This window comes from Pituophis catenifer, unplaced genomic scaffold (assembly GCF_029215685.1).
Source record: "Pituophis catenifer annectens isolate HBS135680 unplaced genomic scaffold, rPitCat1.0.hap2 SCAF_6, whole genome shotgun sequence".
NCBI lineage: Eukaryota > Metazoa > Chordata > Lepidosauria > Squamata > Colubridae > Pituophis > Pituophis catenifer.
The window spans coordinates 4,993,485-5,012,684 of NW_027256886.1; the positions used below are offsets into that span (position 1 = coordinate 4,993,485).

The following is a 19,200-nucleotide window of genomic DNA, read 5'->3' on the forward strand; positions in this document are numbered from 1 at the left end:
AGGATTGGCCAGGCCCCCTGAGTTAGCTGGAGATGAGAAGGAAAGCTAAAGAGGTTGCGTTGGAGATTCTCTGCGGATCCTCCGGAGGAAGGTGCTTGGTTAAGAGAAGGACGGGGCGCGTTTGCTCCTTCCTGACCTAAGAAAAGTAGTAGTCTTGGAAGGAAGGCAAGAGGTTCTGCTTCTCTTGGTCCTGGTGCTCAAAGAGAAGAATTTGTACCAACTGAAGATGTCCAGGCAGGGTTGCCAAGTGCTTCAAAGTCAGCAGGACTGTGCAGGTGGACAGCTGGATGGATGGATGGATGTACAGGAACTGCCAGAGATGCAACTTATTTCCTTCCTTCCTTCCTTCCTTCCTTCCTTCCTTCCTTCCTTCCTTCCTTCCTTCCTTCCTTCTTCCCTCCCTCCCTCCCTATCTTGCTTCCTTCCTCCCTCCCTTTCACCTATCTTCCTCCCTTCCTTCCTTCCATCTTCCCTCCCTCCCTTTCTTTCTTTCTTGCTTGCTTCCTTCCTTCCTCCCTTCTACCTATCTTCCTTCCTTCCATCTTCCCTCCCTCCTATCTTGCTTCCTTCCTTCCTCCCTCCCTCCCTTCCTTCTTCCCTTCCTCCCTATCTTGCTTCCTTCCTTCCTTCCACCTATTTTCCTTCCTTCCTTCCTTCCTTCCTTCCATCTTCCCTCCCTATCTTGCTTCCTCCCTCCCTTCCACCTATCTTCCTTCCTTCCTTCCTTCCTTCCTTCCTTCCTTCCTTCCTTCCTTCCTTCCTTCCTTCCTTCCTTCCTTCCCTACCATACCTCACAATATCTCCCAGGGTTCATGAAAGAGCCTATCGGGCATTCAAAGTGCTCTATAAAGTCCCGGGAGTTGCTGAGAGTGCCGATGACCCGGAACTTGTCAGGGCTGTGGGGATCCGTCATCAGGCCCTCGTGGGAGCTCTCCGGGGTCCTCACAGAACACCACACCTGCATGGGAAGGAAGACGGTTAGCAGAGCGCTCATTATCCTGGACATAAACTGTTTCAACTCCTACCCTCAAAACCACACTATAGAGCACTGCACACCAGAACAACTAGACACAAGGACAGGTTTTTCCCCGAACGCCATCACTCTCTAAAGACAAATAATTCCCTCAACAGTGTCAAATTATTTACTAAGTCTGCACTACTATTAATCTTCTCATCGTTCCCACCGCCCATCTCCTCCCACTTATGACTGTATGACTATAATTTTGTTGCTTGTATCCTTACGATTTATATTGACATTGTTTCCTGATTGCTTATTTGTACCCTATGACTATCATTAAGTGTTGTACCTTATGATTCTTGACGAACGTATCTTTTCTTTTATGTATACTGAGAGCCTATGCACCACAGACAAATTCCTTGTGTGTCCAATCACACTTGGCCAATAAAGAATTCTATTCTATTCTGTTCTGTTCTGTTCTGTTCTGTTCTGTTCTGTTCTGTTTTGTTCTATTAAGCAGAGGAGGTCAAATGAGTTGCATTGATGCACTACGGGGTTGATTTGGTTAGACGTAGCCAAATTTCATCTAAGTTGATTTGGGGGTACAGATGGACAGGTAGTCCTCCACTTACAACAGCTCATTTAACAACCATTCTTAGTTACAACAGCAGTGGTGTTATTCAGCCGGTTCTATCTAGTTCGGGCGAACTGGTAGTGGCAGCTACGGGAGGCTCCACCCATCTGCCCGGATGTCATCACATCCCATTTTTGATGCTCTGCGCATTCACGGAAGGCTCTGCGCATGCCATCACGCGCGCCCACATTTGCGAACCGGCAGCAAAGGTAAGTGAATACCACCCCTGTACAACAGCAGCATCCCCCATGGTCACATGATCAAAATTCAGGAGCTTGGCAACTGACTCGTATTTATGACGGTTATGCAATGTGCCGGGGTCACGGGATCCCCTTTTTGCAACCTTCTGACAAGCCAAGTCCATGTGGAATCCAGGTTCACTTAACAACCGGCTTCCTATAACTTAACCTCTGCAGCGATTCACTTAACAAGTATGACAAGAAAGGTCGTAAAATGGGGCAAAGCTCCCTTAACAACAGAAATTTTGGGCTCAACTGTGGTCGGGCGATGTGGTCGTAATTGTGGAAGGTGGAGAAAAAAAGGAGAAAAATAAGGAAAGGGTGATATTTGAACTTTACCCCTTAAGAGCCTTGGTAGTACAGTGGTCTAAGGCACCCTGTTATTAAGCTGGTTATTAAGACCAGCTGCCTGCAATTACTGCAGGTTTGAATCTCGCCAAGGCTCAGGTTGACTCAGCCTTCCATCCTTTCTAAGGTAGGTAAATTGAGGACCCAGATTGTGGGGGCAATAAGCTGACTTTGTATAAATATACAAAAGGATGAAGGCTATTGCTTAACGCACTGTAAGCCGCCCTGAGTCTCCGGAGAAGGGCAGAATATAAATCAAATTAAAAAAAAAAAAAAGTGAGGCTCAGTCCTAGAATTAAGCAATCTGTGGGAAAGACGTTCAGGCAATTTACGGAGACCCCCTCTTTAATTACTCACTAAATAAATTAAATAAATTAAATCTAGTGTTGATTTTGTGCTTTGTTTTCAAGTAAAACTGCCACCTAACCCTTTTTGCTGGCAATAAGCCTGATTAATGAGACTCCGTGTGAAACCTCTTTCCTTGGTCGTTGAGGGGCGGGATTGCTTCCTTACTCAGGAGATTTGTTGATCGTGGACAATTAAACATTTATTGGAAAACAAGGCAGTTTCTGCTTAGAGGGACTTCCAGAAAGCTGTGACAAGTTTATTTTGTCATAAGGACCACTGGTGTCTTTTTTTTTTACTCGATCACAGGTGACAAAAAAAGCTGTAATTGTGGGTTGGTCGCCAAGCACTCAAAAGAGGCAGTCATAAGACCATGGGGGGGGGGGAGGGGAGGGAGGGAGGGAGGGGCAGCCGTCAGAACTTTGAAACAAGGTGGTAAATAGCATTTTTAGAATGCGTTGTAACTTTGGACAGTCGCTAACTGAACAGTCTTAAATTGAGGACTACCTGTATTTACCAGGGTGGCTGAAAAATTGATTGATTCATTTATTTATTTAACTTTTCAGACTATAAGACGCTCTGGACTATAAGACACACATTAGCTTTACAGGGGGAAAACAAGAAAAAAAAATCTGCCTCCGTTTGCCGCAGCCCGTTTGCCATTGTCTGTTTGCCCCGCTGTGGACCATTTGCCGCCGCCCTTTTGCCGCCACTGCCAGCCATTCGCCGCCGCCACGGGCCGTTCACTGCAGGCCATTCACCGCCGCCATGGGCCATTCGCTGCTGCCACAAATGGCTGGCGGTGGCAATAGGCGGCGGCAGCAATCCCGGCCGCCTAGAACAGCTGATCGGCGCCATACCAACTCTCCCCCCCCCGCCACAATTTTTGCTCTATGACACACAGACATTTCCACCCACTTTGGGGGGGGGAGTGCGTTTTATAATCCGAAAAATACGGTATTTATTTCTCACCTTTATTATTTATAACTCAAGATGGCAAATATATCTAATATATTTTCCTCCTCCTATTATCCCTTCAACAACAACCCTGTGAGGTGAATTAGGCTGAGTGTGTGTGATCGGCTCAAAGTCACCCAGTTGATGTTCATGGCTAAAGCAGAACTAGAACTCCCAATTTCCTAGTCATTGGCCTGAAGTCACCTAGTTAATTTTCATGGCTAAAGCAGAACTAGAACTCCCAATTTCCTAGTCATTGGCCCAAAGTCACCCAGTTGATGTTCATGGCTAAAGCAGAACTAGAACTCCCAATTTCTTAGTCATTGTCCTGAAGTCACCCAGTTTGATTTTCATGGCTAAAGCAGAACTAGAACTCCCAATTTCCTAGTCATTGTCCTGAAGTCACCCAGTTTGATTTTCATGGCTAAAGCAGAACTAGAACTCCCAATTTCCTAGTCATTGGCCTGAAGTCACCCAGTTGATTTTCATGGCTAAAGCAGAAATAGAACTCCCAATTTCCTAGTCATTGTCCTGAAGTCACCCAGTTTGATTTTCATGGCTAAAGCAGAACTAGAACTCCCAATTTCCTAGTCATTGGCCCGAAGTCACCCAGCCTGCTTTCATGTCTAAGGAGGAACTAGAACTCGCAGTCTCCTGATTTCTAGCCTGGTAACTTCACAACTAGACCAAACTGATTCTCCTTATTTGATTTAATTTGATTTAATTTAATTTAATTAATTCAATGTATATGCCGCCCTTCTCCAAAGACTCAGGGCGGCTCACAATACATTTTAAAAAATCATTATAAAAAAACATTTAAAAATTAAAAACATTAAAAACATTAAAAACTCATTCACACCATTCATGGCCGGATCTCGCCAGATCACAAGAGCGAGATCAATGGCCCCAGGCCTGCCGGAAAAGCCAGGTCTTCACCGCTTTTCAGAAGGCCAATAGGGTGGGGGAGGTCCAGATCTCAGGAGATAACTGGTTCCAGAGAGCCGGGGCAGCCACAGAGAAGGCCCTCCCCCGTGGGCCGCCAGCCGACATTGTTTAGCTGACGGGACCCGGAGGAGACCAACTCTGTGGGATCTTACCGGTCGCTGGGAGCTATGTGGTAGAAGGCGGTCTCGAAGATAACTTGGCCCTGAGCCATGTAGGGCTTTAAAGGTAATAACCAACACCTTGAATTGTGCCCGGAGACCAATAGGGAGCCAGTGCAGCTCGCGGAGAATTGGTGTGATGTGGGTGTATCTAGGTGCACCCACGACAGCTCTCGCGGCTGCGTTCTGGACCAACTGTAGTCTCCGAACACTTTTCAAGGGTTGCCCCATGTTGATATTGAGCTGCATTCAGCATTTGAACCCACTGACGCGCATGTCAGCTAAATTCACTACCAAACCCATGAGGTACATCCCGTATGCATGAATTATACCAAGTGCCCTTGTAAGAAAACATTCAAAGTGAGCTGAAGGGACCTTGTCCGATGACAGGGATAGGAATCAGAGAGGAACCCATGGCCCAATAATCCCAATTGTTTCTATTTGCTGACTATATCTCAGATTTAATATAGCTGTCACGCTGACCTAGTAAGAAGGGAAAAATAATAATAAGGTCACGTAGCATCAACAACATTCTGATGTCCGGCTGTAATTTACACCGTGTCTGCCTTCTTTGTCTTGCCTTGGCAAATATTGGGCCAAGGGTATTTTTTTTTTTTTAATTTGATTTATATTCTGCCCTTCTCCGGAGACTCAGGGAGGCTTACAGTGCGTTAAGCAGTAGCCTTTATACTTTTGTATATTTATACAAAGTCAGCTTATTGCCCCCACAAACTGGGTCCTCAATTTACCTACCTTAGAAAGGATGGAAGGCTGAGTCAACCTTGAGCCTGGCGAGATTCGATCTTACTTTTAATTGCAGACAGCTGGTGTTAAATTACAGTGCTCTGTCTGTTGAGCTATCCAGGCTCCTATATCAGCTCTGTCCTGCCTTTGCTCAAGCCACTGGGTGGCTCAGTGGCTAAGGCACTGAGCTTGTCGATCAGGAAGGTCGGCAGTTTGGCGGTTCGAATCCCTAGGTCTCCTGCGTGAGCAGGGGGTTGGACTAGATGACCTCCAAGGTCCCTTCCAACTCTGTTACTATTACAAGGCCGCCCAACAAACTGCCAATCCTTTGCTAGGAGCCCAGCGTTTTGTGTCTTAAGAAAGCTGTGTTGTGCCTTCAAAGAGATTTAGTAAACTAAGGAGAAATTTCCTGACAGTTAGAACAACTGATCCGTGGAACAACTTGCCTCCAGAAGTTGTAAATGCTTCAACACTGGAAGTTTTTAAGAAGAGAGTGGACAACCATTTGTCTGAAATGGTATAGGAGTTCCTGCCTGAGCAGATAGTTGGACTAGAAGACCTCCAAGGCAGTGGTGGGTTTCAAAAATTTTTACTACTGGTTCTGTGGGTGTGGCTTGGTGGGCGTGGCATGGCTTGGTGGGCATGGGCTCCAACTGGTCCAGAATGCGGCCGCGCGGCTGATCACGGGAGCGACATGGCACTCCCATATAACCACTCTCCTGCATGAGCTGCACTGGCTCCCGGTGGTCTTCCGGGTGCGCTTCAAGGTGTTGGTTCTCACCTTTAAAGCGCTCCATGGCTTAGGGCCAGGGTATTTACGAGACCGCCTTCTGCTACCGATAACCTCCCACCGGCCAATACGGTCTCATAGAGAGGGCCTCCTCAGGGTGCCGTCGGTCAAGCAATGTTGGCTGGCGGCCCCCAGGGGGAGAGCCTTCTCTGTGGGAGCTCCCGCCCTCTGGAACAAGCTACCTCCCGGAATACGGCTGATCCCGGATCTCCGCACTTTCCGTAAGGCCCTGAAGACGTTTTTATTTCAGCAAGCCGGCCTGGCCTGAATAGGTTTTAGGGGTTTTTAATTGTATTGCTAGGGGTTTTAAATTGGGGCGGCCGTTTAATTTAATTTATTTTTAATTATTTTAACTTTTATATTGCATGTTATTTTAATTCTCGGCTGTTCACAGCCCTAAGTCCCTTCGGGGAGAAGGGCGGGATATAAATTTAATAAATAAATAATAAATAAATAAAATAAATGGCAGGGGAAGGATACTGTAAAATCTCCATTCCTACCCCACTCCAGGGGCAGGATACTGTAAAATCTCCATTCCCTCCCCATTCCAGGGGAAGGTTACTGCAAAATCCCCATTTCCTCCCGATCAGCTGGGACTTGGGAGGCAGAAAATAGATGGGGGCGGGGCCAGTCAGAATTTTTACTACCGGTTCTCCGAACTACTCAAAATTTCCGCTACCGGTTCTCCAGAACTGGTCAGAACCTGCTGAAACCCACCTCTGCTCCAAGGTTATTTTGATATTATTATCCAAGTCTGTTATTCTGATTTGTTTGCTTTAGGTGAGCCAGATTTGGGCCACAAGACACTGTTTCTTGTTACTCCTACTAGGTAGTCCTTGACTTAGTGACCGTTCATTTAGTGACTGTTTGAAGGAAGTTACAAGTACCTGATAAGCTGGAATGGGTGCTTTGGTCTATTCTATGCATCGTATTTATTTGGTGCTGTCTATTGGTTGATCGGTGTGTTAATGGCCAGTGGTTGGCTCTTAAGTCCCTGATAAGCTGGTGGTAAATCAGCACTCCGGTTGACTGACAAGGACCTGTTTCCCAGGCTTCAATCAATTCCCTGGCTATTTTTGTACCTGCTCGGCCAACAATCTTAGTAACTGCTGTAGGAAGTTAGCACCCACCCCTTTCCTGGAAGAGTGAAATATTTTAGGAAATACGAAAAAGGCAGAATATTATATTTCCCTGGATGAGAAATGGAGAAGCATATTTTACAGACAAAGCAGCTCCCACCTTCCTGCCCCCCCCCCACCTTTGTCAATGGGCCATTAAGACCTGGGCCAGTCTATTCTACATAACAAAGATCTGCCTCCTTCAGACAGAGCCATAGTAGGAATTGCCAAAGATCCAACAAAGATAGGATTAGCCCTCTACACAATAGCAACAGAAACTCATCACATGTGACCTGGGAAGCACATGTGACCATCAGCCAGCAAGCACCCCCCCCCCCGGGAGTCTGACAACCAATCAGGATACTCTTTCGGGGCCCCAAGAAATACAGAGCCAGAGAGAGCATAAAAACCCAAGGATTTACTGTATCTGCCCCTTTTCTGTTCAGGAACTCAAGCCATGTGATCCTGTCCACCATTAAACCATCTTTCCAAGCAGTCTCCATGTTTCCAGTGTCTTTTTCCCCACTTGGAGCAGAACCCAGAAGGATATTTCTTCCAACACTGCAAAATGGAATGCATGTCTTTGTTCGTTGCAATGTGAGGCTATCAATGAGTTTGGATCTCCTCGTCTGATCGCTCGCTTGTGTTCTTGCAACCTGGTGGTTAGTAATTTAATGGTGGATAACATCAACACCATCTATGGTCAGGCGTAGGCAGCTGGGGGTTCTCAGGTGCTCGGGACAGAGGTGAAATCCAATTTTTTTTTACTACTGGTTCTGTGGGCGTGGCTTGGTGGGCACGGTGTGGCTTGATGGGCATGGCAGGGGAAAGATACTGCAAAATCCCCATTCTCTCCCCACTCCTGGGGGAAGGATACTGCAAAATCTCCATTCCCACCCCACTCTGGGGCCAGCCAGAGGTGGTATTTGCCGGTTCTTCGAACTACTCAAAATTACCGCCTACCGGTTCTCCAAACTACTCAAAATTTCCACTACGGGTTCTCCAGAACCTGTCGGAATCTGCTGGATTTCACCCCTGGTTCGGGAGAACCTCTAGCTAAGATTCTGTGCAGTTCAGAGAACCCCCAAACACCACTCCTGCTGACCCCGCCTACCCCGCCCCTACGCGGCCCGTTTTGGATGTAGGTAGGTGTAGGGCTTGCGCAGGGGGTCAGAGAGGGTGAAAAACGGGCCTACCGGAAGTTCGGGAAGGCCGGAAACAGGCCCATTTTCAGCCTCCAGAGGGCGTCCGGAGCCTGGGGAGGCCGTTTTCATCCTCCTGGAGGCTCAAGAAAAGCCTCCGGAGCCCAGGGAGGGCAAAAATGCCCCCTCTATCATGGTGCAGGAGGCCAACTAGGCCACGCCCACCATGGCCACACCTACCCAGCAACCGGGCAGAGAATCCCTTGCTAAAATTTTTGAAACCCACCCCTGTCTATGGTCCTAACTCTGGTCTTTAGTCCGGGCTAAAGGGTTAACAGGGAGGCACCAGGTTTAAGACGCTGGTCAGGAAAAGGGGTACAACCAGTAGGGAGAGCAAAAACATCCCGAGGCGTTTACCTGTGCGAATCCCAAAAAGAAGAGCTGGTGACTCGTAAGACCCACAGAAGGGAGGTGTTTCTCCTCCCCGTTCTTCTTCAACCAAGCTTTGTAAGCCTGCAAAACCAACAAGAGGTTATGACATCTCTACTCCAAGACTCAGGAAGTATGTGAATCCTGCCCCTTCCCTCCAGGAATTGGGACCTCTGGTGAAGACGTTTTGAGGTTCGCCAGATTGCTCCCTGTGATACAGTATGTGTTCCAGTGGGGTGTGTTAGGAAATGGTTATTTGTCTAACTAGTTGGTCAGGTAGTATATAAACCAACAATGTATGTTTGCAGTCAGAAAGGTAATATTGCTTTAAGACTGTATTGCATCATCTTGTATCCTGATTGGCTAAGCTCTGTAGCCAATGTACTTAAGGGAAGTCAGGATCATGGCTTGTGTGGATACTATACCATTTTACCTGCTTATTTGCTGTAACTCTCTACCTGATCTCTCTGCATGATCACTGTTTGATCATAGCTAAATGTTGCTTTCTACTATTTATTTAATGTTTTGATATTGAACTTGTTCCTGTTTTGAAACTCAAGAAGAACTGTTTTATTGTGTATGACTACAACTGGTAAGAAGACTTTGTACTTGAAATATCCCTGGATTGATCTTTTAACTCTCGTCTTATCTGTGTATGACTTGGATTGTTTTTGGACTTTGCTTTACTTTTTTCTAAAAAGTAAAAGACTACAACAACTCAGTGTGTTTGTATGTTAACTATGATTGTTCACAACCACTCCCAGTCACTTTTCATGCGTTTACTCAAAGAGTACTCTGCTCAATAACCCACAACATCGGTTATGAGCCAAGAATATCCTTAACATGGTGGACAATTTTCCCCCCCGGGGCTTACTCACGTTGTAAGCGGCTTTCAGGCCCCCGTTGTCAGCAATGTTCTCCCCCAAAGTCTGTTTGCCATTGACATGCTCTCCGTTGACAAGATATTTGTTATATTGTTCCTCCATGCACTCCGTCCGGTTCTTGAAGGCCTCGAGGGATGAGTTTTGCCACCAAGGACGCAGGTTACCTTCTCTGTCGTATTCACGTCCTGGAAGGAATAAAATTGTTTTGTTGGACCAGAGTATCCATCCAGTACAGGTAGTCCTCAACTTACGACCACAACTGATCAAATTAAAGTAGATCTTTAATGACACCTTCCCTCATGGGCCTTTAGGTCCATCACAACCATGGGAAACTGAATGAGTATCTCCGTTGATCTTGTGACTTTTAAGCTTCTTTTAAGCTTTTTCTTTTGATGTTCTCCCCATTCAATAAGACTTCTAAAAGCTTTCCCGGCAGTCCTTGATGTACGACTACAACTGATCCCACAATTTCTGATGCTAAGCGAGACAGCTGTTCACTTGCTCTGTTATACGACCTTTCTTGTCATAGTTGTTTTTTTTTTTAAAGTTTTTTTTATTTTTTAGACAAACAAACATTTAATACATCAGTCATTCCTTCCATGTGACATTTCGGTGTTGTCTCCAAAAATTCTTCTTTTTGTTGTTTCTTCATTCTCGCCCAGTCCATTACAACAGTTCATCGCTAACACAATATTCTAATCATAACACTTTTTATACATAAGTATTAATTTAGTTATTTGTATCTCTTTTCTACCCAATGGTAAAATTGATTCCATATCTTGAAGTATTCTGACTCTTCTCTTTCTTTAATCATCAAAGACAAGCTATTCATTTCTGCACAGTCTAATTTTTTAAAAAAAATTACTTCCCCTTCCACAGGGTATTTTCTCTGCTTTCCAATTTTGTGCATAAACAATCCTTGCAGCTGTTATTACCTGTATAATCAAATAAATATTTTCTTTGCTAATTTTTTTCAGGGAGGATACCCAGTAGGAACAGCTCTGGTTTAAAATCAATACGTTTCTTCCAGCCATATCTTAACTAACATAACAACTGCAGTGACTCACTTAACAACTGTGGCAAGAAAGGTTGCAAAATGGAGCCAAACTCACTTAACAACCGTTTTGCTTAGCAATGGAAATTTTGGGCTCCATTGTGGTCGTACATCAAGTACCGCCGGGAAGGCGTTTTGAAGTGATATGGAACAGGGAGAACATCAGAAGAAAAAGTGGAAGCTTAAAAGTCACAAGATCAATGGAGATGCTCATTAGCTTCCCGTGGTTGTGATGGACCTAAAGGCCCATGAGGGAAAGTGTTATTAAAGACCTCCTACTTTAACAGATTGTTAATCTGTTGGAAGGTACCTTGGAGGTCATCTAGTCCAACCCCCTGCCCAAGCAGGAGACCCTACACCATTTCTGACAAATGGCAGTCCAATCTCTTCTTGAAAGCCTCCAGTGATGAAGCTCCCACAACTTCTGAAGGCAACTTCTGTTCCATTGGTTGATTGTTCTCACTGTCAGAAAATTTCTCCTCATTTCCAGGTTGAAGCTCTCCTTGGTCAGTTTCCATCCATTGTTCCTTGTCTGGCCTTCAGGTGCCTTGGAAAATAGCTTGACCCCATCCTCTCTGTGGCAGCCCCTCAAACTCTGGAACACTGCTATCAAGTCTCCCCTGGTCCTTCTCTTCACTAGACTAGCCATGCCTAGTTCCTGCAACCATTCATCATATGTTTTAGCCTCCAGTCCCCTCATCATCCTGGTTACTCTTCTCTGCAATTTTTCTAGACTAGACTAGAGCAGAGCAGAGAAGAATAGAATAGAATAACAGAGTTGGAAGGGACCTTGGAGGTCTTCTAGTCCAACCCCCTGCCCAGGCAGGAAACCCTACACCACTTCAGACAAATGGTTATCCAACATCTTCTTAAAAATTTCCAGTATTGGAGCATTCACAATTTCTGGAGGCCAGTTGTTCCACTGATTAATTGTTCTGTCAGGAAATTTCTCCTTAGTTCTAAGTTGCTTCTCTCCTTGATTAGTTTCCACTCATTGCTTCTTGTCCTGCCCTCAGGTGCTTTGGAGAATAGCTTGACTCTTCTTTGTGGCAACCCCTGAGATATTGGAAGACTGTTATCATGTCACACCTAGTCCTTCCTTTCATCAGACTAGAGAAACCCAATTCCTGCAACCGTTCTTCATCTGTTTTAGCCTCCGGTCCCCTAATCATCTTTGTTGTTCTTCTCTGCACTCTTTCTAGAGTCTCCACATGTTTTTCACATCGTGGTGATCAAAACTGAATGCAATATTTCAAGTATGGCCTTACCAAGGCCTTATAAAGTAGTATTAACACTTCACATGATCTTGATTCTATCCATCTGTTTATGCAGCCCAGAACTGTGTTGGCTTTTTTGGCAGCTGTTGCACACTGCTGGTTCATATCTAAATAGTTGTCCATTAGGACTCCAAGATCCCTCTCACAGTTACTACTATTGAGCAAGGTATAAAAAAGAGTCTCAACATCTTTTTTATAGTGTGGTGACCAAAACTGGATGCAGTACTCCAGATGTGGTCTTACTAAGGCTTTATAGAGTGGTAGTAGCATCTCACGTGATCTTGATTAAATCCCTCTGTTAATGCAATTTAGGATTGCATTGGCTTTTTTTATATATATTGTTTTTTATTATACATTTTCTTTTATTATGCATCACATTTCCATTTCTGCAACGACAGTGTACTGTCCGTATCAAATCTCTTTTGGATACACATAATATTACACATCTTAATTTTAGCCATAATTTTCATTGTATATACAATAAGCTCTTCACTCCTGGGCGTTCTGTATAATTTAATGTGTAATCAAATACAATCCTATAATAATAATAGTAATAATAATAATAATAATATTGCTTATAATGTTATGCTTATATATATATATATATCTACATCAGGGGTGGGTTCTATTTACCTTTACTACCGGTTTGCAACGGGGCCGCACGCATGCGCAGAAGCGTTTTGATGATGTCGGGGTCGGTGGGCGGAGCCTCCCTCCGGTTTTACTACCGGTTCTATAGAACTGGGGGGCACCCCACCACTGATCTACATATACATTTAACTCTATTAACTCTATCGTTCTTAATTATAAATCTACTAACTTCTGCTTCTGTTTTCTATCCACTTATAAAATAAGTCCCATGTTAAATAATACTCTGATTCCTCTTTGCCCTTAATTCTCATTGTTAACCTGTCCATTTCGGCGCAGTCTAGTATTTGCATTGGCTTTTTTTGGCTACTGCCGCACACTTAAGAGAGAAGACCGTGCAGGGTGAATGCGAATCCCAAACACCGACACCCCAGGTGGAATAACTGCCTGTTACCTTTTTTTTTTATTTAAAAAGTTTTACAAATACATTTTCTTCCCAGTTTCCCCCCCCCCCCAAACCCTCCAAACCCTCCCTAACCCTTCCCTTTTCCCCCCAGGACTTCCACAAAATAAAATCCTAATCAAAAATACATTTTATAAAACTTAAACCCCTCCACCCCCTATATACCACTTATACCTTCCTAAAACTCAATTAATCTATCCCTACATAATACATTCATTCAGCTAAAAGCTATCTGATATTTCTTAGTTTGATATTTAAACTGTCTGTTACCTTGATCATCAAAAGCATGGGTGAGCTCATGCCCCATCACGACGCCGATGCCTCCGAAGTTGAGGGCCCTTGAGGGACAAAAGGAAATAAAAACACATGAACCACTAAGTCAGGCTTTGACTATCCCAGACAGCTGAAAGGACAAGTCTTTTAAATAAAGCACATTGAGACCTAGAATCAAACAAACAAACAAAAAACAACAACAACCAGAGTTGGAAGGGAATTAGAGGTCATCTAGTCCAACCCCCCACCCAAGCAGGAGACCCTACACCATTTTTGACAGATGGCAGTCCAGTCTCTTCTTGAAAGCTTCCAGTGATGAAGCTCCCACAACTTCTGAAGGCAACTTCTGTTCCATGGGTTGATGGTTCTCACTTTCAGAAAAATTTCTTCTTATTTCCAGGTTGAATCTCCCCTTGATCAGTTTCCTTGAGCAAGCCTGTAACACCTCCGTGCCCCAAGTCTCGTCTTCCCACCAATCAACCCTGCACCCCCACGTACTTGGGATGGTTGTGAGCGTAGAATGGAGCCTGGAGGATGCCTGCGGGAAAGACGATGCCGTTCTTGGTAGGCAGGTAATAAGCGTTGACAGTCTGGGGGGTCATGCTCCACCTGAAAAAAAAAAACCCACAAAACGTCAACTATTTGGGGGCAGAGCTGGCTCTGTTTAGGCACAGGTATGCCTAGCACAAAACTGTGAAGTGGTCCTTTCTGGAGGATGCCTTAATGCCACTCTTTCTGGCTGGTCCTACTTTAAAAGCCTGGTCTCGTTCTTGCTGAGAAGGGACACACCAAACCAGGGGTGAAATGTAAAATTTGTTACTACCGGTTCTGTGGGCGTGGCTTGGTGGGGGGGGGTAATGTGACTGGGTGGGCGTGGCCAACTTTTTTAAAAAAAACTTTTCAAAGCATTTTTTCTAATGCTTTGAAAAGCCTCTGCCGATCAGGCAACTCAGCTGGGAACGTCAGAGACTTTTCAAAGCATTTTTTTTTTACCACCTCTTTGGCCAAGAGGTTGCAGAAAAAATGCTTTGAAAAGCCTCTGACGATCCCAGCTGAGCCGTGCGATCATCAGAGGCTTTTTTTTTTTTTTTACTTTTAAAAGCATTTTTTCGTCGGAAGAGGTTGTAGAAAAAATGCTTTTAAAAGTAAAAAAAAAAAGCCTCTGATGATCGCGCGGCTCAGCTGGGCATGGTGGGGGGGGGGGGACCGCAGGGATTTTTGCTACCGGTTCTCTGAACCACCCGCCGCCATCGCTACCGGATCACGTGATCTGGTCCGAACCGGAAGCATTTCACCCCTGCACCAAACCCCCACATCATTTGCCGCTGAAAAAGGGGTTAAGCTCCCAATGGTGTCTGCTAACTTTCTACATGCGTTATTTTTATTTGTTTATTTATTAGATTTTTTAATCCCGTCTTTATTACTTTACAGATAATTTAAGGTGGAGAACCTACCTAATACCCTTTCCTCCTTGTCCCTTCCCCATAACAACACCTCTGTTGGGTGGGGTGGGCTCAAAGAGAGTGACAGGCCCAAATTTATCCAAGCGGCTCTCATGCCTAAGGTGGGACTAGAACTCACAGTTAAACAAACAAACAACTAATCTCAGTAATGTAGTAATTTGGATTGTGAACTGGACAGAATATAAATTGGAAGGGACCTTGATCCAACACCCTGCTCAAACAGGAGATCCTGTACTATTTCAGGCAAGTGGCTGTGCAGTCTCGTCTTAAAAACCTCCAGTGATGGAGCCCCCCACAACTTCTGGTGGCAAGCTGTTCCACTGGTTAATTGTCCCCACTGTTGGGAAGTTTCTCCTTAATTCCAGGTTGCTTCTCTCCTTGATTAGTTTCCATCCATTCTTTCTTGTCCCACCTTCAAGTGCTTTGGAAAATAGCTTGACCCCCTCTTCTTTGTGGCAGCCCCTCAAATACTGGAATACTGCTATCATGTCCCCACTAGTCCTTCTTCTCTCTAGACTACCCATACCCAATTCCTTTTTGATTCATTGAACTAACTAACTAACTAACTAACTAACTAACTAACTAACTAACTAACTAACCTGTGCCAGAACTTGATTCATGCTTTGGGTGCCTAATCTTCTGAATCTTAACACAGATTCTAGAACTTTTTATTTTTCTGAATCCTGACTTTCTCTGATGGATTTTGGGCTTTTTTTGCTACTGACTTTTTGTGTTGGATTTTGGCCTACGGATTGTCTACCCCTTCCTCTTGCACTGTTGTGTCAAATCGAGGGCATTCCTTCATCCTCACTCCTGAACTCTATCTTATGCCATGACTGGGAAAAAGGGGATCCTTACTGGTCCCGGTTGGGAGGCTTCCTCAGTTGGTCTGCCATAAACCTGGCAGAGAAGTTGTAGAAATTCAACATGTTCTGAAAGAAAGAGTCTTCCGAGACCTCATACTGGAAAGAAGAAGAAGAAGAAGAAACACGTTTCAGTCTTACAAGGGGGAAACCGCCATTGCACAATAACATGCCTTTAATGCAGAAAGTCTAGCATTTCTAATAAATACAATCTGAAGAAAAAAAAAAGCACGAATTATTCACATATCATCCTAGGCCCATGATGGCGAACCTCTGGCACATGTGCCACAGGTGCCACGCAGAACCTTCTCTGCGGGCACGCCAACTATCGCCCCAGCCCAGCTCCCCCTCACATGTGTGTGTGCCTCCCGCCGGCCAGCTGGTCTTTGGGTCTCTGCCACGCATGCATGGGGGCGGAGCGCATGTGGGGGATGTGTGCTTGCGCAGGGGGGTCAGGCACATGTGCGGGGGTGGTGGTAAGAGGCTTTCCAGGACCAAAACGGGGCACGGGGGGCCTCGCACCGTGCCCCTGGGTCCTGTTTTGGCTTCCAGGTGGGTGCAGGAGGCTTTCCAGGCCCAAAACGGGGCACTGGGGGCCTTGCACCGTGCTCCGTGTCCCATTTTGGCTTCCAGGTTGGTGCAGAAGACTTTCCAGGCCCAAAACGTGGCACTGGGGGCCACACGTGGCCCCTTCCCGCCCCATTTTGGCTTCCAGGTTGGTGCAGGAGGCTTTCCAGGCCTAAAACGAGGCACGGGAGCTCTGGAAAGCCTCCTGCAACAACCTGGAAGACAAAATGGGTCACAGCCAGTGGTGGGATTCAGCCAGTTCGTACCACTTCGGGAGAACCGGTTGTTAACTTTCTGAGCAGTTTGGCAAACTGGTTGTTGGAAGAAATTATTAGGGCAGAGAACCGGTTGTTAAATTACTTGAATCCCACCACTGGGCACAGGGGGGCACGGGGCGTATGCACGGTGGATGCGCATGCATGCGTGGGGGTGGGGCGCATGAGTGGGGGGTGCTCGCTTTGAACTGTAGGGGGTTTGGGCACTCGCACGTGCATTTACGCACACGCTTTGGGCACTCAGCACCAAGAAGGTTAACCATCACTGTCCTAGGCCTTAAGAAATTGGTCAGAAGACGTCTTGGTCTATGCAGCTTGTTAAAACCATAGCTCAGGGGTGTCCAACCTTGATTGCTTTAAGATCTGTGGACTTCAACTCCCAGAATTCCGTAGCCAGTCATGCCATGCGGGCTAAGGAATTCTGGGAGTTGAAGTCCACACGTCTTAAAGTGGCCAAGACTGGACATCCCTGCAATAGCTGGTTTCTTACAACACAGGGATCCCACAAATTATCTCCAAGCCGTTTTAGTCCGTGTTGTGCAAAATTACCATTAAGCCATGCGACAGTGAACAAACCACAAAACCTGGCTTCACACACAGTATACGAAACAACAAGCTGAACCACCTACTTTTGACCCAATGTTTGGACCCCCGGTATCATGCTAATAAAAACTGGAGCAGCTTCTCTTATTTCTCTGAGACCACCGGGCCCTGAGCAATTTCCATGCCTTTCATGCTGCTGTCCTAGGTTCTTACCCCATCATAGACATCATCCAACTCCTTGTTGTCAAGGATGAACTCGGGGAAGCCAATCATGTCATAGATGGCATCAGCCTGTATAGTAAAGAAAAGAAAAAAAAAAACCTGTCTGAAACTCTCAATTTGCAAGAATGCAAGGAACCCCAGTGAAGAGGACTTTCAGAATAACAGAGTTGGAAGGGACCTTGGAGGTCTTCTAGTCCAACCCACTGCTCAAGCAGGAGACCGTTCTGGACAAATGGCCGTCCGGTCTCTTAAAAACCTCGTGTTGGAGCACCCACAACTTCTAGAGGCAAGTCGTTCCACTGATTAGATAAATAGATAGATAGATAGATAGATAGATAGATAGAAACATGGATAAATGGATGGATGGATGGATGGATGATGGATAGATGGATTAGATAGATAGATAGATAGATAGATAGATAGATAGATAGATAGATAGATAGATAGATAGATAGATCGATGGATGGACGGATGGATAGATGGATAAATAGATAGATAGATAATATAGATGATAGATAGATAGATAGATAGATAGATAGATAGATAGATAGATGATAGAAAGAAAGAAAGATGGCTAGATGGATGGATGGATGGATAAATAGATAGATGATATAGATGATTGATTGATAGATAGATAGATAGATAGATAGATAGATAGATAGATAGATGATAGATAGAAAGAAAGAAAGAAAGAATGATGGCTAGATGGATGGATGAATAAATAGATAGATGATATAGATGATTGATAGATAGATGGATGGATGGATATATAGATGATAGAAAGAAAGATGGATGGATGGATGAATAAATAGATAGATGATATAGATGATTGATTGATTGATTGATTGATTGATAAATGGATGGATGGATGGATGGGTGGATGGATGGACTGACAGATAGGCAGACAGACGGAGAGACTGACAGATAGACAGACAGACAAATGCTTTAATTTAGCAAATACGGGTATGAGAATTGTGACTGATGATCGCAAGTCAAAACCCCCTGCAGAGAAGTAATCCTTTTTTTAAAAAAAGGGTACAGTTTATCCCACAAATGTTTCACAACAATAGGACCATTATTTGGTATCCAAATTCTAACATAAATGCATATCAGAATCACCTTCTCCTTCGCTGCTTGCTTTGTCTTCTTGTCCATCCAGTCAAGGTTGTTTAGTGAGTCTTGAAAGGCTGCACGGATTTCGGCGATCATGTTCTCAGCCTGAAGGTAAGGATGGAGAGGAACAAGAGGTTCATATGCAGTCAAAGAACTACACCCTTAGAGACCATCTAGTCCAGTATTTCTCAACCCTGGCAAGTTGATGACGTGTGGACTACAACTCCCAGCATGGCTGGTTGGAGAATTCTGGGAGTTGAAGTCCACACATCTTCAATTAGCCAAAGTTGAGAATCACTGATCCAGTCCATTTCAAAGCCCAATGAAGGATGGCTAAAATCTTTGATGCTGTATCTTCCCTATTGCAGCCTCGTCTTAAAAACCTCAACAGCATCTGCAGTGAATTCCACCACTCAACTGCCGTATATTTTTCATTCATTGATTATCGTTCCTTCATAGAAAAGCAAAAACAAAAAAAAAAAACCAAAAAAAAACCCCTCTCAAGAAATCTGGATGTGAAAGAGTTAAGACAGGTGGTTCTCAGCTTATAACATTTCATTTAGTGACCGAAGTGACAATAGCACTGAAAAAGTGACTTATGACCGTTTTTTCATGCTTGCGATCTTTGAGGCATCCCCACGATCACGTGATCAAAACTTGGGAGCAAAAGCTTACAGTACCACACTTGTCATAGGTAGGTACATAGGTAGGTAGGTAGGTAGGTAGGTAGGTAGGTAGGTAGGTGGGTCGGTGGGTGGGTGGATGGATGGATGGATGGATGGATGGATGGATGGATGGATGGACGGAG

General features: G+C 44.9%; 1 protein-coding gene across 1 annotated transcript in view; it reads right to left on the reverse strand.

The window, feature by feature from the left end:
* Nucleotides 1-770: 770 nt before the first annotated feature.
* The window catches only part of ECE2 (endothelin converting enzyme 2), a 76,167-nt gene continuing 57,737 nt past the window's right edge, over nt 771-19,200 (reverse strand). The window contains exons 13-20 of the mRNA XM_070945697.1: nt 18,399-18,497; nt 17,271-17,348; nt 15,668-15,771; nt 13,845-13,955; nt 13,344-13,411; nt 9,686-9,876; nt 8,796-8,891; nt 771-958 (exon numbers count right to left, since the gene is read on the reverse strand). Coding sequence (XP_070801798.1) covers nt 782-958; nt 8,796-8,891; nt 9,686-9,876; nt 13,344-13,411; nt 13,845-13,955; nt 15,668-15,771; nt 17,271-17,348; nt 18,399-18,497 — 924 coding nt within the window. The 3' untranslated portion in view covers nt 771-781. The remainder of the gene's footprint in view (nt 959-8,795; nt 8,892-9,685; nt 9,877-13,343; nt 13,412-13,844; nt 13,956-15,667; nt 15,772-17,270; nt 17,349-18,398; nt 18,498-19,200) is intronic.